Source organism: Periplaneta americana, chromosome 3, assembly GCF_040183065.1.
Source record: "Periplaneta americana isolate PAMFEO1 chromosome 3, P.americana_PAMFEO1_priV1, whole genome shotgun sequence".
Lineage (NCBI taxonomy): Eukaryota > Metazoa > Arthropoda > Insecta > Blattodea > Blattidae > Periplaneta > Periplaneta americana.
In genome coordinates this window covers 120559711-120586270 of record NC_091119.1, presented here as the reverse complement: position 1 = coordinate 120586270, position 26560 = coordinate 120559711, and the positions used below count along the sequence as shown (strand labels likewise).

Genomic DNA, 26560 nt, shown 5'->3' with positions numbered 1-26560 from the left:
CCCGAATTGGAGCAGATTGGCAGTTTTAATTTAATTTTCATCTGTTCTTACAAGTTATTCATTTGTCGAGGATTGGCTCCACAGATGTACTGTACCATAACTCTGGTGAAGGGGTAATGCTTGTGGCACTGCAGACCTTGTGATCGATCATCGTCATAACAAGTGTGTGTTTAATACTGAGTTCTTGCCCCGTACTTGTAGTAACTGTTGTTGACTGAAGTGTAGATTTCTGGTTTTTTATGTAGCCCATTTATTCCAATGACAAAGCAGTAAGTTGTTTCCTTTTTCCACTCAATCTCTTTGGTCGGCAGTATCTGGGAGGTGGACGTGAATTTTGTCATACAATGACTTCTCCTGCTGTTGTAGATCTATGTTCTTCCCCAATATATAACCGAATCGGTACAAACCAGTTAGTAATCTACGTGACTATCAATATACTGTATGTATATAAAATTTTGTTCATATGGAGACTGTCCACTGGGCCCATCTCAATCCCATTTACTAATTCATACACAATTTTGAATGTGTAAAGTCTAATAGTGACGGGGTCAACTGGTGATTTGCTCTAATAAATTTTGTAATCTAACCTTTGCGCATATTTCAGTGAACAGGGATAGGACCTATTTTTAGCCTGCAGTATTCAGTGATACGAAAGATAAATATCAGCCTTTTTCCTTCTGTGATAGAGTAATCGCCGCGATTTACGAAACCACAATGTAAATTGAAACTGTAGAACAAGTAACAGAGAACACAACGTACCATCACACGTATTCAACTTTAACTGGCCACCCGACCTTGGGATTATCTTAAATTCACCTCACAACTACCCTTACATAAGATGAGTGCAGCGCGAGTGACGAAAACCAGACGCACGCACGCACACGCTTGGGCCGGCCGAGCGCTAGTGCTGGACTACAGACACATACAAAAGTTCATCTGCACTCCAGGTTTGCAAATAGGCCTACTGTATATGTAAATTGCTTTTTGTGCGTTGGTGTAGAACTTTCCAGGGTATATACTGCTGTAAAGAGCATAACCCTATCACGCGCTCTGCATAAATACAGAGGATTACACTGAAAAAGCAAAGCTAATTCATATGAAAAAAAACATGTAAATATAAGTTTTTGTTGTATTTAATGAGAGTAAGTAAGTTTCAAAATGACATTTTTCGGTATAATTTTAAATTATAAACTAGGAATCATATTTATAAAACATTGATTACGTTCGAAAAATTTCAGTAAGTTGCAAGCCATAACAGGCACCAGATTCAAAATTAGGACTGTAATATATTAAAATGTGTTAGTCCCAATAATTACTAAGGCATTGGTATATAATATATTCCTCTCAGGAAAAGTAAAACAAAAAAAATTGAATTTTGTCACGGATTTTTGATCACTTTGGAAAGGAAAGTTTCGGTGTATCTCGCTCAGGCAATTTTATCTTCATTTGATACAGATTATGTATACTCGGTAATTCCCTTATTTAATGAAGACTTGATAATGATGCAACACAGCAGCTTGAAGTACCTATTGGTGATCCCATCAAATCAGAAACACACATAAAGCTCGTAAGACGCCTTTAATGTGAAAACTTGTACACGGCTTTAAAACGCTTTACTCCGCGCGCTGAGAGCATATGAAACTCTATTTTCACAACCTCCCGCCTTGTATTCTTTAAAAAGTTATGCAGAAAATACTCCATACTACATTCAGCTTCCCCAACTTCAATAACGACCCTTCTACCAATATTTAAAAATTCTGTCACCATCACCACGGACCTAGCGTAAAAGAAACTTCGTATAAGCGAGCTATACTACCCTAATAAACTGGTTGTTCTGCTTAAAAATGCAGTCTTTATTGTCATCCCATTAGTTCTTAGTCACTACTAGCACCTCATCAATCATAAATCCTGGGTGTTAAACACGACATAAAAATAACACAGCAGCGCTGACCTCATGAAGATGCTGCCTTAAAATGATGATGTCATTAGAGTTTAAAAGCTTTCGGGGCGGGCTGGAAACAAGATTAGAATCGATGGTCGATGAGGAGCAAACATCTTTCGCAAAAAAAAAAAAATGTTTTTTTTTTTTTTTTTTTTTTTTTTTTTCAGAAGTGTGCAAATGAATAACAAATTGCCTTCAATCATATGGGACATGACAAAAGAATTATTATACGAGAGAAGTGATGGCCTAAATGTTTGACTTCATTTTTGGGATGTTTATTACAAACATATTTGGAAATAAATTCGACGAAGGCCAAAAATGATGCAATGTGGTTAATAATTTTAAGTTGGTTATTTAACGATGCTGTATCAACTATGAGGTTATTTAGCATCGATGAGATGGGTGATACCGAGATGGTATTTAGCGAGATGAGGCCGAGGATTCGCCATAAATTACCTGACATTCGCTTTATGATTGGGAAAACCCTCGAAAAAACTCAACCAGGTAATCGACCCAAACGGGGATCTAAACCGTACCCGAGCGCAACCCCGGGTCGGCAGGCAAGCGCCTTAGTCGACTGAGCTACAACGGTGGCCTCCCTTTGTTAGACTCGAATTTCCAATTCCCAACTCTCGCTCGTTACAAACCACAGGTCAAAATACTAAAAGAAACGCAGAAACAGCAAGCTTGCAAACTGCAATTTAGTATACTTTTGTGCAAATTGTGAAGTGTTGCTATAACTCCTTTTAGAACTGAAAGAAGAGATCTTGTGTCAAACTGGATTGTGAGAAAGGAATTTTTGACGGTCGATTTAATTTATTGTGCTTGTTGTAATATAGACGCAAGTATTTTTGTAAGCTTCGCGGTTAAGGCATAACGCTGCAAAATCGGAAGATAGCGGGTTCGATTCCCGGTGAGGTCATGTCATGTCATGTCGAAATGCAAAAGACTTACAATTCGAACTCACTTTGTCCTAAATTTTGTCGCTTAAGTATGCACCTGTCACTTCTTGTGACATAGAAAGATAATTTGCTTTCTTCAATAACATTCTTCAAAGACATGCGCTTAAGAGAAGAAAATCTCAGAAATTAGTTTTAGTACGTTGTTTCAAAACGAAATAAAAATGTAGGGCCTAACACAGTGCAGAACTCATTTTTGATAGTGTATATTTTAAAGGTTTTTCGCTTTAATGTGCATTTTTTATAAAATGATAGTGAATGAATGCATGCATATTTTAAGATTTGATAGTCCGTGGAAATTCAAGCTCTACTCATGAGACAAGATGTGGGAAGGGGAGAATGCACAACTTCAACGTAAGAGCGGGGCCTCTTAGAATCTTGGTAGCTCTCCGACAAGAAAGAGGCACACCCACACTGTCCAGCTTGAGGATGGTCAAGGGAAAAAGGGGAGAAGGAAGAGAGTTTATAATGGAAGTCTTGTTTATAGAAGAAAGCGCGCAGTTTGAATAAACAGGAAGCCCGAATAAAAGAAGCCTCGCTGTGATGCAACGTTGTTATCCACACTCACTGAGATTTTCTCGAAAATAGGTCGATAAATCAGAGACTGAAATCATACAAGACCTTTTCTCTAAGAGAAACCATTCATTTGTAAAGCGAAAAGTTCCGTTTTGGAACCATGTCCAAATGAATCAAACGCCAAAGTCCTTCTCTTGCTTGCCCTTCAGTGCAAGGATCGCGGGTTAAAAACCGGGGAGAACGATGAGTTTTTATAACGATAAAATCCTCAGCACAGCTTCCTTGCCAGCGAAAGTGAAGCTGGGTGTCATGATATTATTATTATTATTATTATTATTATTATTATTATTATTATTATTATTATTAGGAACAGAAACTAGAAACTGGTGAACCAATCAGTAACTGTGTTCATTAAAGTGCAGCATTCTTCGAACAAAAGAGAGCAACACTGGCATTGCAAGCATTGCGACAATCTGCTCTCAAATACTGTTCGTGTGCAGCGAAGAGTGTTCTTACACTAACAAAAGTTGGCCACTTCTCAACTAAAAGATACGCGATAGTGCGTCCTTGCAAAGTAATATGGGTTTATATCATCTGATATCTTCTTCTGCACCGAACTCTTCTTTCGTCCACCATTCCTCCCATGCATCCTTCAGTAGGCAGTTTCTTCTCAGCCGTGACCCAACCAATTCCTTTTCCTCTTCCTGATCAATTTCAGCATCAAGGCTTAATAGATCGGGAGCCTGCAGAAAAATAACGCCGTACGGTTATTTTTTTGCTCCGTTTTGTATATTCCTTCAACTGCGCCCTAGTCCATACCTCCACTGCTTAAACTTACGAAATTGCAAGACTTGTTCCTAAGATCCATTTGTTACTCTGTGTACTACACTTCCCACAGCAATGACAGCATAGGTGCACGATAAGAGCAGCGGGTATCGAAGATAATGGAAACGCACCAAGTGACAAAATTTATCTCCAAAGTCTTAAACGTATCGTATAAAACTTCAACAATCTCGCTAATACACGAGTTCAGTTGCATTAGCCATCCAGCTGTGTACAACAAGTCCCCTACACTAAATATTGTACTCAAGAAGGCGAGACTTCTTGTATGTGTAGAGAATACGAGGATAAGTTACTTTCCTCAGTAACCCAAACCAGGATGAAAACTAATGCATAACGAGGCCGAATAGTTGCCTAATCGTATTCCTTAAAAGAAGATAATTCTTGACAAATACTAAAATAACGATCTGTAAATATCTAGTGATTTTTTTGCTTTTATTAAAGCTTGTGTACAATAAAATGGCGTGGGAGGAATGAAATCCAAAGGAACGAAAAAATTTCGTTATGTCCTTATATACATCTCTATAATGTTTTAATTCCTACCGTTTGTTTCTACCTCATTCAGTTTCTTCTCAAGTATCTCTCTTTATGTTCCTAAGTGTACGACTTGCTTCCCGTCTTTCATTGAAATAATTATCTCTATTCACCTGGACTAGATCCTTAAGAATTGCCTCTTTCTTTCTTTCTACCACCATGAAACAATGTTCAGCAAACCACGGTTTCTTTTTGTTAGTTTCATAATAACCTATGCTCTGCTCAGCTGAAATTTTGATATTATCCCTGATTTTTTCCACATGCTATTAATATATAAAGCCTTGGTTTTCTGACGTGCGAGGTGCGAGGCCCGCCTCGCACAAATCCGGACTACAAGAGAGATAGTGAGTGGTTTCTATAACTGCGGGTGCGCAGACCTCGCATCTCGCAGTTAGGCCTTGGTTTCTCTGAACCGACGCATGCGACGTGCGAGGCCCGTTCCAATAAGCATATTAAAACTAATTCGAACATGAAAATCTCTGCCACCAATTAGATAAATTGGAAGATACAGGTGTTGAAACATTCCAATTGATTAAGCTTTAAAGGGTATAGGGCCAAATCTAAACACGTATGAAGACCATGTCGCACAGTGGTCCGAATATTAAAAAACATGGTCAAAAATATCTCCCTACTTACAATCTTCATTATGCCACGTCCGATCAACAAATAATTGTTTAAAATAAGAAATATAATGAATTTTAGCGACTTACATCGATAACGGATCCTTCCTCCATCACTCGTCTTCAGAATCAGAATCTCCCGAGTCCTCGCTGTTGGGCCCTTCGGGTGTAGAGAGCAACTGGAGCACTTGCAGTGGTAACTGTGTTCTCTTCTTCTTGGAGAGTTCTCTTCGGTTGGAAATTAAAGGGTCTGATGCAAGAAACAGTCTGTGGAATAAGTCAAAGTTTGTAGTAATTCTTGACATCTTTCTGGTGTGATCTTGTCGAAACCTTCTAACAGTTTTGTTTAATGATTCCATTGCTTCCTCGGATAATTGTCCTATTGGTAATAAAGCTGATTTTAAAATAGATGCTCCATGAATAAGAATTTTGTGCAGTGTTGGTGGCATATAATAGCATGGGTATAATTTGACGAACAGCTCTGCGGGCTTTCTGCAGTATATATTGAATCGCGATTCACTTATATTTTGAAAACACGAAATTGTAGTAAGAATCACACTGAATCGTGAAATTAAATCATAATCAACTCCAGTTATTTCAGATGCTTCTTTAGTATTTTCGAAAAATGTTCTTGCCGTGTTCCCATCATTTGTGGTCCCATATCCAGGCTTCGGTGTATCTATAATAAGCCCTAATCTATTTCGAAATGCATCTTGAATAGTTTTCTTTCTTTTCTTCATAATTTCTCGACTTCCATCTCGTACATTTGCCTTCCATTTTTTAAATTCAAGTCGGTAAGATATATGTAGTATGCATTCAAAAAACCTTATATGTGCATGTAGAATTGATAATCCAAAGACAAAATTGGAGGTATCTTCTGACTGTTGTAAAAATCCAAGATTATTCATTTGTGAAATTTTTGTACCACAGATGTAGCACTTCATACTGGATGACCTGGCTAATACATTGCATATTTTCCCGTCTATCATGGTTAAAAGTAGTGAAAACTGAACAGTGATGTTACCTAATGTAAATGGTTGCAATCCTGTATCTGATTTTGTACATATTCTCTCTATGCTTGGGCTATTTCCGTTGTCTCGTGTACCCACTGAAGGCGAATAGGTCTGCAGAATCGAGTTGATGAAGGACGGGGATTCTTCCATGCAACATCTCCACTTTCAGTATCAACCAAGCGCAGGGGAACCAATGACGTAAGGAATAAACTTTCATCACTTTCCTCTTTTTTGATGCCATATCTGTTTATATTGCGAATGACCAGAGCTGCCGTCAAAACCCCATTTACAATGCAACATGTAGTTTTTCTCTGTGTTACTTAGAGGTGAAATATTCAAGATTCTGTAGGCTGTATGATGTAACAGAAACTGTAATTTGACCTCACATTTATTTTCGGTAACTTGTATGCCTTGGGGGTTGGTTTCTTTTTTTAGCTTCTAAAACGGATTGATAACTGGGGTAGAGATCATGGTTATGTGCAACAGCCATTTTTCTAATTGTTTTATATTGATGTCTGGACAGATTTGAATCTATTATTAATGAAAGAGCTTCTTCATTTGTGAGTCTAGTACTTTTCTTGTTTTCTTTCCTCCAATAATCACGAATTCGTTTGCCTCTGCTTGGTGTTGTGGTTGTTACTTCTTTTAACAATTTGGCTGCTGCTTCATCACCTTCTGACCTTAAACTCATTACTGTAGCATAAGAGAGCTCTTCAGAAGACACATTTTCTCTCGTTTCTTTTGCTTTTCTTCGTTTACTTCTTTCACTTAATTCCCCAAATACTTTTGTAGGACGACCGTGACCCAGCTTTGCCGATGTGCTTGGAATGTCGGTATGCTTTTTCGGCGTTGATACAGATGAAATATTTTCAATAGGCAATATTATGTCATGATCTAACCAACGAGAATATCTGTTTGAAAAATTTGTTTCACTATAACCACACTTCACCCATCGCTGATAATACGGAAGAAGAAAATGTAGTCTAATGACATTGTATAACTTTTTTGCAGTACTACAATCAGTACTAATTTCAAATTTATTAGTCAAATATGACGTGATATAGTTTTCTTGTTGCTTACGCGATTCGTTTTTCCGTTGTCTAATTTTATGGTGAAGTTCACGGCGACTCATAGAAAAATTCATTTTGCACTCGCACAATAAACACACCCTAAACCACTGAACGTATCAAGATGACTGAATACAATTAGTGTTGCAGTCAGCTTGGAAAGAACCCCCTTTTAAAAGGAAAGTAAACAGAACGCGAGTTATGACTAAGAGCTGTCATAGTTATGGCACTTGAGGATTGAGGAAACAGCGCGCAGGGGTAGTCTTGGGCACGTAGAGATTACCCTTGGATAACCTTGGAGATGAAACCTTCAACATTCCCTAAACGAAGGCTTCCCTTAACAGCTGTGTAAGTTTCACAGTGTACATATTTATACATTTTTTTTTTAAACTCTTTATATATTTTTTTTGGGGTAGCTCAGTTGGTAGAGCAGCTGGCTACGGACTGGAAGGTCCGGGGTTCGATCCCAGGTGGTGACAGGATTTTTTCTCGTTGCCAAACTTTCAGAACGGCCCCGAGGTTCACTCAGCCTCCTATAAAATTGAGTACCGGGTCCTTCCCGGGGGTAAAAGGCGGTCAGAGCGTGGTGCCGACCACACCACCTCATTCTAGTGCCGAGGTCATGGAAAGCATGGGGCTCTACCTCCAGGCCCCCCAAGTGCCTTCATGACATGGTACGGGGATACCTTTACCTTTTTTTTATATATATTTTTGTATCTTTTTAAAAACATACTTGACTTTAAAAAATTCTAATTAATATTAAAACATAATATTAATTTAGGTGTTAGTGTGTATAATGTAAAAGACATATAACATTATATAATTAAAATATTTACTATTATTTTTATGCATTTTAAAACTTGATCAGGGCTCTTTTAAAATCACACCACTAAGGTAAAATTACACAAGTTAGATTTATGTCACTTTTGAACAAATATATCGTGAAACCTGTATGTTATTATTAATAAATAACCTGTGATTTTTGAAGGCCAAGTATTGTAGAATTATTGGAATGTGATTTAAAGATTCTGTATCGAAGTTGAAAAATTGATTTTTGACCAGCTTTTAAGCGATCCGGACCACTGTGTGTCGGTTCGTAGAAGGTGCCAAGTGTTCAGACTTTTTCCTGAAATTCGTACATCGCACAAATGTTGTATGGTACAGACCTTGCATTAAAGGATATTCAACCATAGCCTGAATGCCGTTCTTCTTGAAGATGACGATGCGCAGCACTTGGCCGCTGGGCGAGCAGATAGTATGGAGTACTTCCTGAAACAGAGAAATATTTCATGTTACACTTCGCCCACTGCCTTCGAAAATGTCCTCTTTAGAAATAGAGCAACTTAAACCCTTTCAAAGTCTAAAATACTAGCAACTGTCTACTGAAAAGCAATGAGTGCATAGCAATTTAAGACAGAAACCCGTACTATACTGTATTTTTTTACCAAACTTCATGTTTGTGTCACCGGACTGAACATATCACATTAACTATTAAGGTCATTCAAAGGCATTCTAAACTTTGAAATGTTATAAATATAGTATTTGAGGTATAAACATCAGTATGTTGGACAAACAATGAGGGTTTTCATTTGTAATTTTCTGCATTTCCAATTATGTTTATTAAGAACTTAATGATTTAATTAATAATGTTACAAGAATTCAAGTTTCAATCCATGGTTCTATCGTTACCAGTGCTATTATGAAAGCATCTAAAGATCTGAGAAAATTTAGAATACTCAGGAATTAAAAAAAAAAAAAAAAAAAAAAAGGCTCACATTCCGTTCGTAATTACGGAAACTTAATGAGGAGGTTTGAGAAAATTGGTTCTGTTGCTCATATTTTTCTTCTTATTTTCAATAAACAAACGTCAAAGCATTCTTCCCATTCCTTCACCATAAGCTTCGGCCCTGTTGTCCCATCACTCCCGTGTCCTCTCTCTACACCTCGACGACACGCCAGATGAACATTAGCAGAGACCGGCGCACAAGCTGCCTAACCGAACGTAAGCGTGCAATTGGTTTATGTTCAATATTATAATAAAAAAAGTTCCGTAACTTTATCAGCGCACATGAATTTATTAATCTACTATGGCACACAGCTTAATATTGTTTTCCTTAGTTTTCACTTAACCTCCTGTTGTAGGATTTGCACAGCAATGCCTGTTGAGGAGGGGACGACTCTATGGACCACACTTCAAACACCGATACGTATGTAGGCTTTCCTTAGCATGGAGTCAGCAGAGCGTAGGGGCCTCTACATAGACACACACAGGACAGAATATTAACGAAGGACATTCATCCATGCTCGAGGCGGGAACCTTCGAACAGCACCGCAAAAGAGAATCGCGCCTTACCCCCCTTCCCAGCCAATAAGCTTAATACGTTGTAAAAATTAAAAAGTTATATTATCTCATCGGTACTCACTATTTCCTTATAATATCCGTTTCCGCCAGTGGGGGTATTTCAGTTTGCAAACCGATAATAAAACAATCAAGTACGTGTGCGCATGTGTGTCTCATATTAGTTTGACCAGAAAACAACGTCTAGATCATCAAATGTGCGTTTAGTTAATATCGGTATTTCACTTTCGTTAACATTATTATTTATTTTTTAAATTTCAATATTCAATTGATCCATTTTTGAAGTGTAGCCTATATCTTAATACACAGTGTGCTCTCTTCCGAATTCTCTCCCGTTTATAAAGAAAATGAATCGCTTGAACATAAAGTCTGTTTAGTGTAGGTGCAAATTGTATTTCATTCATAACCATAACCACAACCATCTTCTTGTGGATAATGGAAGGCTTTCTGTAATCCAGATGGAACATATATCATCATAATACATGAAAAAGTTACGGTAAAGAGAAACAAGACGTTGTGCAAGACCGACTACACGTTATGAAAGATTCTGAAACCGAGCTATACAGTAACTCGCGTTTCTGAGATTTATAGCAATGCCATAAATGCTCGAAGTGTTACTAAATGATAGTACGTCATTGTCAAAACGTGTAAATATTTGCTTTTATGTTTTCAATTGCAGTGTTCATGAAAACGCATTGTCACACAAAAGTAAACATACTAAAGCAAATAGCTCATTAGTTTATCAAACAATACAACTAATAAGGGCAACCATAAATAAACTGCAATATGCCACAAAAACAGTAACGATAAACGAATCGCAACTGACCCTGTACACACATGTTTATTAGGCATTTGTCATTTATCGCAGTTTCCTTTGCTCTGCTTCATAGCCTCTTGCAGTGACCATTAGAAGTGACAGTTGAGGTGTTGAACAAAGTGGCCGTAGTCTGGTACCCCACACACTAAATGAACATGTTGCTCGAGTGTTTTGAGTCGTCTGTCTTGTTTCAGCGTATATCTTTCACAGGGTAACGCTGTCTGGGCTGGCAGAGCTATTTAAAACATCTTGAATCGAGCTCGATGTTTGTGCAGTAGTGGCCTATTCAACAATAGAGGGCATTGCCCAATACAAACGCTTCGGCGACTGCTTCATCACTGTGGTCACTCACCACCAACAAATTGCTCGCTAAAAAATCTTATGTTCTAATGATATCAATCTCAACATCGAGAGTACCTTACCTACTAGAAGTGCAGCACATTCTGACCAACGCACCGAGGTCACTGTAACATGTTCCAATACGTGACAAAAAAAAACCTAGACTTAGCTTAAGGTGTTAGGTACAGTATTTAGTATTAATTTGTTTAACTTGGTAGAGATAAGGCCGTCAGGCCTTCTCTGCCCCTCTACCAGGGGATTACAACTATAATATGAAGAATACAGCTTACAGGAGTAAAATTTTGGAAATATTTAAATTTTTTTTTCCTCCATTACTGTATCTTGTACAATAATGAAAATTAGTATGTGTAAAACACTATCCTTCTGACATATGAAAAAAATATATATATTTTTACGATTCCAAAAAAGAATTATTAATTTTTTTTTTTTTTTTCAAAATTCAGTTCACTGTGCAGTGATGAAGCGTTTCAAGCGTTTCCCACCTAACTCAAGAACTATTCAACATTCTGTGATGAACTTTTGTGTGTGTATTTATGCATATATCTACAATATGACGCAAGATCACTTCCCTACCTTTGATAGATTGTCTGATAAAAAATAAATTCTGTCAAAGAATTGTGACTGGTTCCAAAGATTTTAGGTTAAAATTTTTTACAAAATTTTAAGTGAAACATTTTTGTAACATCTAATTACTATATTACTTTGCACTTTGCCAACGACATTTTATGAACAAATGTTTTTTGTTAATTTTTATATGAAAAAAAAAACAAGCATAGAAATCGGTTGGATGTTACTACACATTTCAAAATGGTCAAATATCAGTAGGCCTATTTTCTTCTAACACAAAAAAAAATATATATATATATTATTTATTAAAGAATGTAGCTGAAATAGCATGATATTGTAAACATGAGTTTCAGAAATAAAATAAAAAAAAAAGAGTACATGAAAAATTTAACAAGTTTATGAGTTATGAGGGGAACGCTTCATCACTGCACACTGAACAACCAACATTTCGAATTTTGAAAAAAGAATATACATAATTTTTTTAAATCGTAAAAATATATATATATATATATATATATATATATATATATATATTTTTTCATATAGCAGAAGAACAGTGTTTTACACATACCAATTTTCATCATTGTACAAGATACAATAATGGAGGGAAAAAAATGTTAAATATTTCCAAAAATTTTACTGCTGTAAGCTGTACCTAACCCTTGATCATTACAGTATTAATAATAAAATTATTGGTACGTCAAAGCTAGTTCAGTTCACAAGCGTTGGATAAGTGATCTAAAAGATTTTTTCTTTCCACCACAACATCCAGAATGGGACCTATTCAGCCCCCTTCAAAGCAAGTAATGGAGGGAGGTGGGGGGAGCGAAAAGATCTAGAATGCAGAACTGACCACTAGGTCTCAACAGGAAACTCGACCTCCTTGCCCCTACAACTTCATAGGGCAATCTTTAGCACCTAACGTCATCCACATAACGCACTGATACCACACATCAACGGTCACTTTTCGTTTTCTAGCGCAGTGGTTCCCAATTGTTGGTCCACGGGCTCTGGATGCCCATGTAACCAATCCAGGGGGTCCGTGACAACTACTTACAAGGAATCGATTTTCTGTAGGTGTAGTAATATATATATTTGCAATATGCGTGCCCTTTATGCTACCTTCCTCATAGAAAACTCCTCGATAGTCATAACGGTATTCTTACGTAAGACATGTCAGAGAAACCATAGGCGTGCGTTGGCGTTCAAGGGTAACGATACAGAAACGATATACAGTACTCGTATCTGAGCTACGCGGTAAAAACTTTTCCTTCGGATAGATACACAATTTCTATGTGAGCAGATGAACTAATTTAGCGTGCCTTCAAATAATGATGTGTATCTATATTCAGATTGAAGCTCAGATTGAGGCAATGATTAAAATTGCGGTTATGGGCAAGTCCAGTTGAAGATGATACAGTCAAGCAACATACATTTCATAGTGCGCAGAAACCAAATGCTCCCACCGATCAGACTGCAGCGGGGATTAAGTCATGTAGAATAATGATGTCATGTGCGAGTCTACAACTACAGCGCTATGTTTTGAATGTTGCCTGCTTGGCTATAGCCTCACTAATATTTCACATGATGCATTTCTGGAGTCCTCTGTCAAAGAACTGTGACTGGTTCCAAAGATTTTAGGTTAAAATTGTTTACAAAATTTTAAGTGAAACATTTCTGTAACATCTAATTACTATATTACTTTGCACTTTGCCAACGACATTTTATGAACAAATGTTCTTCGTTAATTTTTATATGAAAAAAAAAACAAGATTATAAATCGGTTGGATGTTACTACAGATTTCATACAAAATGTATGAAACATTAAAAAACATATGGAAGGGATTGGTAGGTGGGGGGAGAGAGAAAAAGGCATGATTTCTCGCATCAAATCCTGAGTGAGTAACTGCTCGACAAACGTCTCGTTCATGTACAATATAACCGGTCAAATTAAATATGTTTTTGTTCCCTTTTTCCAAACAGTGGATTTCATTGCCATTGTATGGTCTGTTTTAATAATTAAGAACCAGCCCACATTTTCCCCAAGAACTGTCGAACATTCAAATGAAAGCGAGCCACTGCTCTGTCATGCATGTACCACAAAATGTCTTTCCAAAAACAGGCAAATCATCTAAAAAAAAGTCGCGTGGCTCATGTTGCAAAAGATGGAGGTACGCATCACGATTAAGTCTGTCAGGTAGGAGACGTACGGGATGTATTCAGTTGCACAGTGATGACATATTTCGAAAACGGTTGCTTTCCGGAACTATGTTTATCATGACTATTTGCCTTGTTTCACTGTCCTTTACTCGCCCCTGCAATTTGTACTTACAATTATGAAACACCCTATGTATTAATCTTTCCACAAGACATGCTGAATGCTTCGTAGGATCCAATCAATGAGCTATCACAAAGACTCATCATTTCATCAACAATGAGGCTGAAGTTATATTACCGGTAGATATCGTGCCAAGACCACACAGAGCACTGCGCTATGTACGCGATGTGTGCTTTGTAAGCTACATCCAGTGGCCACACATTTTACAAAACTCTTCAGCCTACCGTTTGCAGCTAAGAGACAGGGTCAATATTTCACGCTCCGTTAAACATTTCATGACAGCTCCTATGACAGTCAATCACGCTGCAATTTTTAGGATTGATAGTCTAGTGTCTATGGAAAGCAGATTGAAAAATTAAAAGTTAAAATCTCTCTTTTTTTTTTAAGTGAGAAAAATACTAATTTCGAAATGATCTATTGAAAATAGATATGCACATCTTCAAAAGTTGATCAACGGTAAACTTTTTATTTTTCACTTTAAATGGGGGTCAAAACGAGGCAAATGTTGAGCGCGATTGAAAATTACTTTCAAAAGTTGTCGTAAGTTACCTGAAAATTTTCACTGATTTCCGATTTTTTTGCTTCATTATTTAACGGCGCTGTATCAACTACTGGGTCATTTAGCGTCGATGAAATTGGTGATAGCGAGATATTTGACGAGATGAAGCCGAGGATTCGTCATACATTACCTGACATTCGCCTTATAGTTGGGAAACCCCCAATCAGGTAAACTGCCCAAGCGGGAATCGAACCCACGCCCAAGCGCAACTCCTAATCAGCAGGCAAGCGCGCTACCGCCTGAGCTACGCCGGTGGCCTGTTTCCTATTTACAGCGACTTAAATGAGTGTTTTTGCTTGACGGAGAACAATATTCTGCATGTAACAAACTTTTGTCTCTTAACGGTTGATTTTCGTGTGAAATCTTTGAGCCAATTTCACATCTCTTTACAAAATGCTTTCATCGCTTAAGGTTTCTGAGTTAAAAGCGAGTTTAGAAATTTGATTAAAATATTTAGATAACGTAAATTATATCTATACTGATTGAACACTACTATGACATAGTTTGAAATTCAGAAAAATAAAAACAGTAATATAGTTCTGTTTAAATTCATTATTACTGCTATTAGCAGCAGCAGCAGTAGTAATAGTATATTTTGGAATGAAGTTGTCCCGTTTCATTTTCTTGCTCTAACAGGAGTGTCATTCTAAAACATCAAAATTCGACATTGCTAACTCCGATTTTTTTTAACATTTTCGGACATGTTTAACACTAAAATAAATTTTACCTGTGTACATTAATTAATATACTTTTTCCTATATAGAAATCATTATTTTCGCAGAAATTAAGAAATTTTGAAAAATCGCGTGCAACAGTTCCTTTGATCAAACTATCTCAGGTTATACTCATTCAAATTATTTAGTCTTGGGCTCAGATGAAAGATAAAAATATATTTATATGCAACAAAAGTATAGAAATATGAATTCATTTAACTTGAGGTGCAATGTAAGCTCTGAAAGTTTTATTTCGAGAGCTACTCGTGGATGATTATGAATTCTGTCATAAGCATACCAATTTGATATCCTTTTTTTTTTTTAAATTGGGGAAACATGAATTAAAGTGAAATTTCAATGGCAAGCAGAGTAATTATCTCATGCATCCATGTTAAGTTTTTTGAACCAGGTACCCAGCTTTGAAGCCGTTAGCCCTATGAATTTACAGTGTATTTAATTCCCTTGTTAAAAATTTCAGGTTTTACTAAACAAAATTGACAATAATTTATTAATGGAGAGAAGAAAGAGTCTGGAGTAATCGGCCAGGCATGTGGGAAGAGTAGAGGGACGGGAGGAGGAAGTCCGTGGTCCATTGATTTCACTAACCATTACGAAATTTACGCAAAAACCTGTCCTTTTTCCTGGAGCACTGTTTCAAGCGTTTTTCTAAATTACTTCTAAATGTGCGCACAGCTTTTTTGACAAATCGTATAATATCCTTGTAACAATGTTGTATTTCTAATTTTGTCACTAAGAAATCAGTGAGAGTTTGAATAGGCCCTGTTTTAGTAGTCAACACCTCCTATAAGTCCATTCGAGTCACAGTGGACTGGATATGGGAATCTATACCTGAAATAAAAACGCAAATGTAAAAAAAAAGGCAAGCAAACGCAAGCAAATCTTAACTTTTGTAATAAACTGTAAGTATTGCTTTATAATCTGATGAAGATTTTAAGGTGACAACTGGTGCAACATTTTTTGTATCTCTAATTTAAAATGAATTAAATAGCCTACATCATTCCACAATATTTTAAAGCTATGTTTAACGCATCCATGGTAATATTTCACGTATACAATTAAAGTATGAATAATGGAAATAGGAAGTACGAACCTTCTGTTTAGAGCCAAAATCACCATTACAATGTACAAAAAATTACAATTGAATCCAATTTAAAACTTCCATCACAAAAAGACACTTTTCTCCACATCAACAATACACAGACCACCCTCACATCACCATCGTCATAAACCGTCTGGCGCTTGAGTTCTTACAGTTAGCGACTTTTAGCAGCCAGTCCTGTTGGCATTTCGCTCGGTATAAATTGATGGCATACAGATTTGTGAAGATCAGTTTTAGTACTTCGAGACTATATAGCGAGAAAACATTATTTAAAACATTCAAAATTTCAATATTTTCCTGCTAGATTTGAATTCTGGCCCACTGTGGGGCGGAGGGGTAAGACACGATCTCCCTACCTTGAGCCATCACTTGTTCATTCAACGTCAAGTAGTTTGGGTATCCTCCCTTCCTACCTTCTCCTTTGCTATGTATTGTGGGCTGAATTTTAAATGACGTTCTGACCACTGGTCTACTGCGCATGCCCGTACACGCCTACGTTTTCAAAATATAGCCAAGAATCAAATACTCCGCGACGCAGCTAAGATAGTGAACATTGTGTACGTAGCTCTGTACAGCGCACAATGGTCTAGAATGCAAATTTAGCGGGACATATTAATAACTTCTCAGCTACACAACAGATTTTTATGAAATTTTACACAGTAGTTACAGGTAGCATATATGTTTTGTATACAAGCTCTCGTTACGTTGGTGTAAGGGGAACTACCCCTTATAGGGGGACGCATTTAGACAAAATTAGTAACTTTTCTCCTATCTGACAGATTTTTATGAAATTTTACAAAACAGTTGCAAGTAGCATATATGTTTTGTATACAAGCTCTGATTACATCACATATTCATTATATATGAGGTCTACCTTAATGAATATTACACGACTACTATAAAGTAGCCAATGCATATTATCACCACTTAATTCGAGAAAAATTCGTTCCGGCACCGGGAATCGAATCCGGAACCTCTCAGCTCTACGCGCTGAGTGCTCTGCGTGACTCCTCCTCTTTGCTTACGCCTTAGGATGTGAAGGCTCTATAAAGTCTAGGTAGGTAGTATCGCTCGCAATTTTTGTTCTTTCTTTGCCGAGCTACCAGACGAGGAATCTATTTGCCGCACCATTAAAAATTATCATGCCGTAGCTCCTATGATAATAAATCAAACGCACTGTAATTGAGAAAATAATTGAGCGGCAAATAATGTCCTCGTATGCATTCTGCGAACGTCAACAAAAGAATAAAAATGGCGGGCGATTATCATATTAAGTATTTATCGAGCTTTAGGAAGTGCATAACATCATCAGCAGCGAATGACAAAACGCACATGTTTAAATGTAGCCGACCTGCAACATGATTGGCTGCCGGAAATAAGAGCGACGGGACTATAGCTGTATTCACAAAGCTGTTGTTCACTTGGTGATACAGTAAGGAATACTACTTCAGATTTGCTCCACTTAAGTCTTATGACGCAGAACGAACATTTTCAGGGTACAAATACTATTTTTCTGAACACAAAAAAGTAAAGTTTTAAAATTTAAATTATGGTTTATTTAACGACGCTCGCAATTGCCTATGTTATATCAGCGTCGCCGATGTGCCGGAATTTTGTCCCGCAGGAGTTCTTTTACATGCCAGTAAATCTACTGACATGAGCCTGTCACATTTAAGCACACTTAAATGTCATTGACTTAGGCCGGGGTCAAACCCACAACCTCGAGCACAGAAGGCCAACGCTATACCGACTACGCTACCCACGCCGACTCAAAGAAAAGTATATTTTTAATAAACTGAAAATGTAGGATATTAATTATAATAAGGCTATATACATACTGTCACGTAATTTGTTTGTTATTCTTACATTGTGGGTAACTTGTTTTACATTGCAAATTATGAAGAATGCAATAAATTGCTAATTGTTTTTTTACACAATGTTAATTGTTCATTTTTGTTTCTGATTCTAAGGCCATGGATCATAGACAGAAAGATAACTTCGGTTACCACAAGACTGTAAAAGTTTATTTTGCTGCTTTGTTGATGTTACGAGCCGCGTCACTAGAGTTCATTCGGTAGATAGGCCTATATAGTCCAAGCTCGTACAACTTAACAGTTTTGATACGAACTTCTTATCTCTGCCAATCAGTATTGTTGATACACTCGTCAAAAAATTAGAGGGACAAAACTTTATTGGAATATATTACCTAATCAGTTATTTTTTAAGATATAAATGCGATGTCTTACTGTTTCGACATGCTTTACGATCATAAACAACCCAACAAATTAACTGTTGAAACCATGGCTGCGAATAAATATTGAAATGCATTGTGCTATGTCGAAAACTAAAGTGGTTGCTCAATGACTGATGTCTTAAACTGACATTTAGTGCCTTTAATTGAAAAGTTCACCTTTGGACACCTTGTTTACGTTCAGTCAGTCAAAATGAGGCAAGTGAGATAGAAGCTGTTGAAACAGTCATATTACTGTAAGAAGGTTGGACTATTCGTGCGGTGGCTACAGAGCTTAATGTAGGTAAATCTGTTGTTGGTAGGGCCTGGAAACGATTTAATGAAACAGGTATCTACACTAGAAGACCAGGCCAAGGCCGAAAACGAAAAACACCGGCTACAGAAAGCCAATATGGGGTGACTTGTGCTATTCGCCGGCGCAGTGCTACTGCTCGCGACCAGAAAAATTATCTGAGAGCGGTAACTGGTGCAAGGGTAAGTGACCAAACAATAAGAACCAGACTTAGAGAAGTAGATATAAGATCACGAAGACCTAATAAAGTACCACGATTACAACAGCATCACAAGGTAAACCGACTGAGATTTGCGCATGAACATAAGATCTGGCAGCTTCGTCACTGGCGTAATGTGCTGGTTAGTTGGTTACAGACGAATCTCACTTTCGCGTAACACATTGTGATGGACGTCTGCGTGAGTATCGTCGCCGTGGTGGGCGTTATTCTGAAGTAGCAGTCCAGGAAATGGACATAGTTGGACGTGGATCAGTTATGATATGGGTTGGCATCACTGCGGATGGCAAAACGGATCTTGTGGTAGTCAAGACACCGACTTAATGCCACAACATTATACTAGACCATGTTATGCCCACTGCAGGTGGAATGGTGCCACAGTTTGTATTTCGGAAAGACAATGCACGAGTGCATACAGCACCAGCCACCTTGGTCACCATACAGGAACTCCAAATTTAAACAATGCACTGGCCTGCTATGAGTTCGGACCTTAATCCCAGTGAGCATTTATAGGCAATGCTACAGAAAAAGGTCCGAGACTTTCCTATAGCCCCTCAGACTCTTCAGCAGCTTCAATATGCCCTTATTGAAGAATGGAGAAACATTCCACAAGCAGAGGCTCGTAGAAGGTATGAGACATTTTTCCGGATCTGACATAGTTAGGATCTGTGACGGCAAAACGCTGTGGCATCCCATCTCTACAGTATACCATATAATGTGAGCTTCTAGACACATAGTAATAATCAATTACATTTCCAATTTATTCTGAAACAATTTCTTTAAAAAGTGTCCCGGTTTAAAGCGACTCAATTCGTACACAACGGGAATTACGAGTATTAGTACAACACTGAAAAGACTAAAGACAAACGATGTATTATGAACTTAAGCAGGCGAAAGAACGAATTATCACAAAATGCATGCATAACAGTAAGTGGTCAGAAAAATAAATAAACCTATAAAAAAAGAAAATATAAAAGACGACGGCAAAAAAAATGATACAAGCAAATAACAAAACCAAAGACCATGAGGAAGGAACAAGAAAAGAGGCACGGGATGGAGAAATACGGGGCTAGCTATTTTTAATATCAACGCTGAAGCAGTTCAAACAGAAAGGTCACGTGGCGTGTTCATGGATTTAGCACGTTAATCGGTAGCTTACTAAATTACGAAGTCTATTTAGACCTTAGTGAATGAAGAGGCAGAGGCGGCCACCCCATCAATGCTAAAATATATCTTCGTAACATTGTATAGTCCTTAGAAATAGGCCTTACCTTAGAGCCGAGACCAACACAGTGATCACGCTCACAAATATATGTACAGTAAGGGACATAATTGTTGAGCAGTCGATGTTTCAAGATCTGTAAGCGCGCTTCATTATAGGCTACAATTTTAATTCCTTCTCAGCAGACTGTAATACTTAACCCTTTAAGACACAAATGTTATTTTTATGTTTATCATATCATGGATCATAAGAAAGCTTCGATCATTTTTTTTTTCAAAATTTTAACTGTGCACACAATTTAAAAAAAAACAGATGGCACCTCTATATATCCTCAAGAGATGGTTGCATGTTGGAATATCTGTGCTATAATTGTAGAGAAAGAAAGAAAAACGATGGTTCTTCTGAACAACCACTATGCTGCAAAGAGTTAAACAGAAAAGCGAAGCCAATATCTCATCATATGAACCAAAAACTTCGGCTCGGAGCATCTGCGCATGTAGCAATAGTCGAGCCGCTCAACTATTATGTCCCTCATTGTACTAAATTGTACGAAAGCATTTAACCAAACACTTTCGAAGTCATCCATAACCGAACTAATTTCAAAAGTACATTTTGAAGAGCTACTTCTAACAAAAAATAACGTACTTTAACTTTTCAAGTTGTTAGCCAGATAGGTTTTCGGGCTGCTGAACAGAACTACATTCAACTACAATGCTGCGGTAGCCGTCGATCAGACCTTCAATCTGTCAACAAGGCGGTCCGGGTTCGAGTCCCGGTCAGGCCTGGAATTGTTCATTAAAAATTCAGTGAAACTTGCGGCGGACAACATCGCAATTGGAGATTTTCACTACGTTCTTTCCTTTTCCCATATTAGGCATCTTACATATTTTCGCCAACATTTCTCCATGTCGTCATCATTCCATAGCATTCCCTGACCGCCGGCTGACGACGCATGGAAAGGGGTGGCCTGGGGACAGCTGCATATGAATTCGGTCCTAACGAGAATTGTTAGGAATTAAGTTTATCCTAATTTTGCACCAATATCTTTACAAACTCCACTCTGGGTATACCGACATGATGTTCGGAATTTCTCTGTACATACACAAACACCTAACCTGCTTTGAATATGTTTGGACCAATTCTGTGTCAAGTGGAACACACAAAATATTATCTCACACTGTGAAAATACCGTTAAAGTAGCATTATGAACTGCTTTCTCAAACTCACAAAAGAACTTGCAAATTGTGTTAGCACAAGGCAAGGGCTTCATCGGGGGGGGGGGGGGGAGCTGGCCCCTGGACAAATTAATGATGAAAAAATAAAAGGAAAAACAAAAAATGAAGAACTTACGAAAAACACAAGTTTATAACTAAAAATATGTTGTTATTATTAGGGTAAGTCATTCAGTGACCAAAAATAGTAAAAAAAAATGACAAAAAAAGATCAAATTATCGTTTATAACTTAAGTTTCTTTAGAAGTAATGAGTTTAGTTTAGAGAGCAATTTAATGGATGACAGTGCGTTATGTTTAAATTTACAATACAAAACACTCTTATTTTGTTACTTACTAATCAAGTAAATGAATGCCACTTGGACATCCCTTGTGAAAAAAAAAACTATTATTTCAGAACTGGCATGCCCTTCAAATTGCCCCCTAGCAAATATGTCTAATTTAAAATGAAATAATACCTATTTTATTCTTTATTGTTAAAAGACAAAATTCAGTGGCTGTTTACAATAAATCTGAATTGAAATGAACAATGAAGACTTCGCGGAGATTCTCAAATGAAAACGATCGTCTATTGTCTGCAAGTAGTGATTTGTATATGGAGATGCTTTTCTCTACCTCCACTGACAGAAATGGTGCATATTGAAAACAAGCAATATCTCCCGGATTTAGTTCAGAGTCAGTAAGAGAAAAATTTTCACCTGGCAACGCTATCAACGGAACACAATGTTTGATAACCGCTGTTCTTTTCAATACCTTCTTCAATTTCACGGATACAGTTTGACCAACTTAACCACATGCACGATTCAGATCATTCACAACTTTATCCACAATTTATATCCGCTCCACTAGTGGCACTTGGGATTTTTCTACAGCAGTTATTGCATTAAGAAGAAACCCAAAATTTGTTTTTATGTAGAAAGTGTATCTGCAATTTGTTTGTCAGCCAAGAGTTCCTGCGCTGTTTGTCAGGTGAATATTTATTTAACTATTTATTTATTTACTTATTCATTCTTTTATTTATTCATGCATTCATTCATTTATCCATTGATTCAGCCGTGTGTATGATAGGAGAGGACTATATTGCAGCTGCTCTGTAAACACTGCTTTATCCTGTGTGCACGTAACTCCAGTGTTTGTGAGACTAAACTTCGAAGTCTACTTATTATCAAATAGTACATTTCACGGAACGAAATGTATCAAAGGAAGAATATTATTGTTGCATTCATCTCACGTGTACCTACATATTACTCGTATGTGATGTATTCAATGGAGGGGGAATGGAACTGATCACCCTACCCCATTGTCCCCTGGCAGAGTTGCCGCATCAATGATGCCTTATTGGTGCCACTTATGAGGTTCCAACCAGTCTTCAGACTGTTGACTGAACATACGTACATACATTAGCATTGTCAATGTGACTGGGGAAATAGGAGGAGAAACAATTAAAAGGTACGCGAAAACAATCATGTCCTTGCAAAGCAATTTGGGGCAGAGAAAAAGTGAATATGTAAGTTCCAAGCTGCTGACCATTTATCACCTAGTTTCCCCTTTCTACTGATAAAGTGTCATAGAATTTTGAAGGGAAAGCAGACACAACCTGCGCACAGCAACTAATCCTCCACGCGAACTCGCAGCTTGAGAATCCATAGCGTCATTGCGAAGATGGCACGCAGCGTCCGCCTCACACTTCGTATGCGTCGGTCCTAAAAAGCCAAGCCTTTCTAGAAGCGTGTATGACATGTGTGATGCAGCCCCACCCACGTTCTCTGATTGGCCGAGGAGTTGGCGCTCTCAGATGTCAGCTGTTCTACCGATTTCCTCGTCCTTTCAGCTTTAGTGTACTTATGTATCTATGATCGTCTGCGTGGTTGTAGATTTTATGTACAGCACCAGGATATTTAATCTGCGCACTTGAGTCGGAGGCACCGATTTTGGCAGATGACCTCGATGACATTTCCAGTAGGAGAGCCAATATTGTTTGTGTAAGCTGCGAGAATGAGATGCGATAACATTCTGAGTCGTTCATATTTTCATAACAGTAGCTCATATCAATTATCCTTATTATGAAACACACCACGGTACAGTCCTACTCAAAGAACACCTTTAATAAATGTAAATGACTTCCGTTCGCAATGATTTTACAATACATCTCCTACATTTTCTAAATTAAATTAATTCTTAATTAAAAGGAAAAAGCATTCCATTGCGCATATATACAGTGTATATATATATATATATAGTGTGTGTATATATATATATATATACAGTGTGTATATATACAGTGTATATATATATATAATCCTACCCTTACCAGATCAATATACAAGATCTGTCCAGTAATAATCTAGTGATCGTCTACTGGTGGTACGACAATTCAAGTTAATAAAATTACGATTCTTCTTAAGAATCAAAATATAATTTGGTTAATTGGATAAAATTGCATGCTGCGGAAGTTAGATTTATATAAGAGTATAATAAATAGAATTGTAATGGATATTACAAGGGCAATAATTCCTTCACACGCACATTGTGAATAGAACAGAGAAGGAAGCATTTTAAAATATTCGAAATCGTACAAAATATCGGAGAAACCAATTTTCCCTGCACAAATTGCACCAATTGAAAAATATAATTACCATTCACATAATTCCTTCACACGCACATTGTGAATAGAACAGAGAAGGAAGCATTTTAAAATATTCGAAATCGTACAAAATATCGGAGAAACCAATTTTCCCTGCACAAATTGCACCAATTGAAAAATATAATTACCATTCACAATAAATACTGTATTTTATGGATTCTAAAAAGTTGTTTATTAATCTAGAGGTACTGGCTGATGACTATATTAAACTCCAGCACAACATTCATTCAAAATATGTAGAAATTACACTTTGGATTTTACTAAATGTATAGGCCTACTATCAAAAGGTGTTACATACCCCCTTGAATACTGTACATGTGTTACCTGTGCGATATCCGATGTTTAATTTTTTAAAATATAATTCATAGTACTGAAACTGCCATATTGAATTAGCACAAATTGTATTATTCGTAATTTTCGTCTCGAAAACCCCTAAGATATCTAATTTAATTTTTCGCCCATTTTTGTCCCACTCCACCACTTTAGGGACAAAGTCGGACTAAATAATACCTTATTCGTATTCTGTGATCGCAAAGATCCCCAGATATCGACTTTCATCGAGATCGGATGACATGAGATTTCTCACTCCCTTCCGCCTTTTCATCAGTACCTTAGGATTATGATATTTAAAAAATCTAATAATGTTTAACCAATATTGTAGAGAGTAACCTTCATTTTAAATTTTATGTCTCTAGTTAAATATAGTTTAGTGAATTTTTAAAATCGTCGACTTCTTTCTCTCTCCTTTCTACTCGGAAGTAAAAAAAACTGAAGTTATTTCAAGGGAGTAGCCTACATGAAATTGAATTTTTTACTTTCCTTATACATTTTAGAAACAATTCTGAGAGATGAGATGAATAGTCTAACCCAATTTTATGAGTGAATCATTGTTTTAAATTTAAAGGCTGCACGTCTGCTGGTTAAAAAAAAAATAAATCAGTACAATTATTTTGATCATTACTGCCTCCCATTTTCCATCCCTTAATGTTCGTATTTCGTAAAACTCAGTCTTATCTATTGACTACGGATTAACATATTTACACGCACGCACGCACGCACGCGCGCACACACACACACACACACACAGATATATATAACAGATTATATTTCCATTTCGTACAATATTCTGGTCACGAGACATAATCATATACTTTGTCTTTTCGGGATTTACTACCAAACCTATCGCTTTATTTGCTTCAAGTAAAATTTCCGTGTTTTCCCTAATCGTTTGTGGAGTTTTTCCTAACATATTCACGTCATCCGCATAGACAAAAAGCTGATGTAACCCGTTCAATTCCAAACCCTCTCTGTTATGCTGAACTTTCCTAATGGCATATTCTAGAGCGAAGTTAAAAAGTAAAGGTGATAGTGCACCTCCTTGCTTTAGCCCGCAGTGAATTCGAAAAGCATCAGATAGAAACTGGCCTATACGGACTCTGCTGTAAGTTTCATTGAGACACATTTTAATTAATCGAACAAGTTTCTTGGGAATACCAAAGACACATATAGACTACTGTAATATTTGTTTAGTTTTTGGAGGTGACTGTCCAGAGTGCACAAATACTCGGGCGTGCATGTTTACTATTATGTCCTACCCATTCCACTGCGACAGAGATAACAGCCGATCTTGCAGCGGTGAGGACTCGCTCTCCAGTTCACATTAAGAAAATCCATCTGGTGCAACACCGCCTCACTCTGGGGAATTGGTTTCCGTGAAGTTCCTGTGCTTGTCAGTCAATATGTTTTTGTAGGCAGAGAATGACCTCTCTACTGCGCAGGAAGTTAAGAGTGCGAACTTGAATGAACATATTTGACAGTGCCAGGTCAAATTCTTCATTCAAGTTTTCGCCACGAATAATCTTCAATGAACAAAAGAATCCGTAGTCCAAGTTCGCGTTTATGACCTTATCCAGTTTATTTTAAAGAAGTTTCGTAATGTTTTACAGAACAACTGTCATAGAAATATTCAGAAACAGAATAGCAGTGCTTACCTCTTTACTGCAACAATCGCAGAATACGATATTCCCATATGATCTAGTAAAATCCTTTCCTTTAGAATAACTCTTCTTGGGTTCGCAGCCAGGTCAGTTGGAGATTAGCTTCCAAGCTTTCGACGGCTAGCTCTGCCAACTCACCTGGCTGAGAACCCGAGAAGAGTTATTCTATATCAAACGCCGGGAAAGCCTCAAGTCACACATTCCTTTCCTTTAATCCACTGCGCAAAGAGTACACTTCTGGAATACTTAATTGGAGGAATATTAGAACCACATTAATACAAGCAAACAGATTAAACAAACACATCAACCACTTCCAAGGTTCGCACACTACTAAAACAGTTTAGCAGTGCTGCTCATGATTAGGTTTTTCTCCGGAGCGATT

The 26560-nt window shown here is 37.3% G+C and overlaps 1 protein-coding gene across 3 annotated transcripts in view; it reads right to left on the bottom strand.

Moving 5' to 3' along the window:
* Positions 1–26560, bottom strand: part of sm (heterogeneous nuclear ribonucleoprotein L) — a 528618-nt gene that overhangs the window by 298323 nt on the left and 203735 nt on the right. For all 3 annotated transcript variants that reach the window (XM_069821469.1, XM_069821470.1, XM_069821471.1), the window contains exon 4: positions 8675–8760. In XM_069821469.1, the coding sequence (XP_069677570.1) occupies positions 8675–8760 (86 nt within the window). The remainder of the gene's footprint in view (positions 1–8674; positions 8761–26560) is intronic.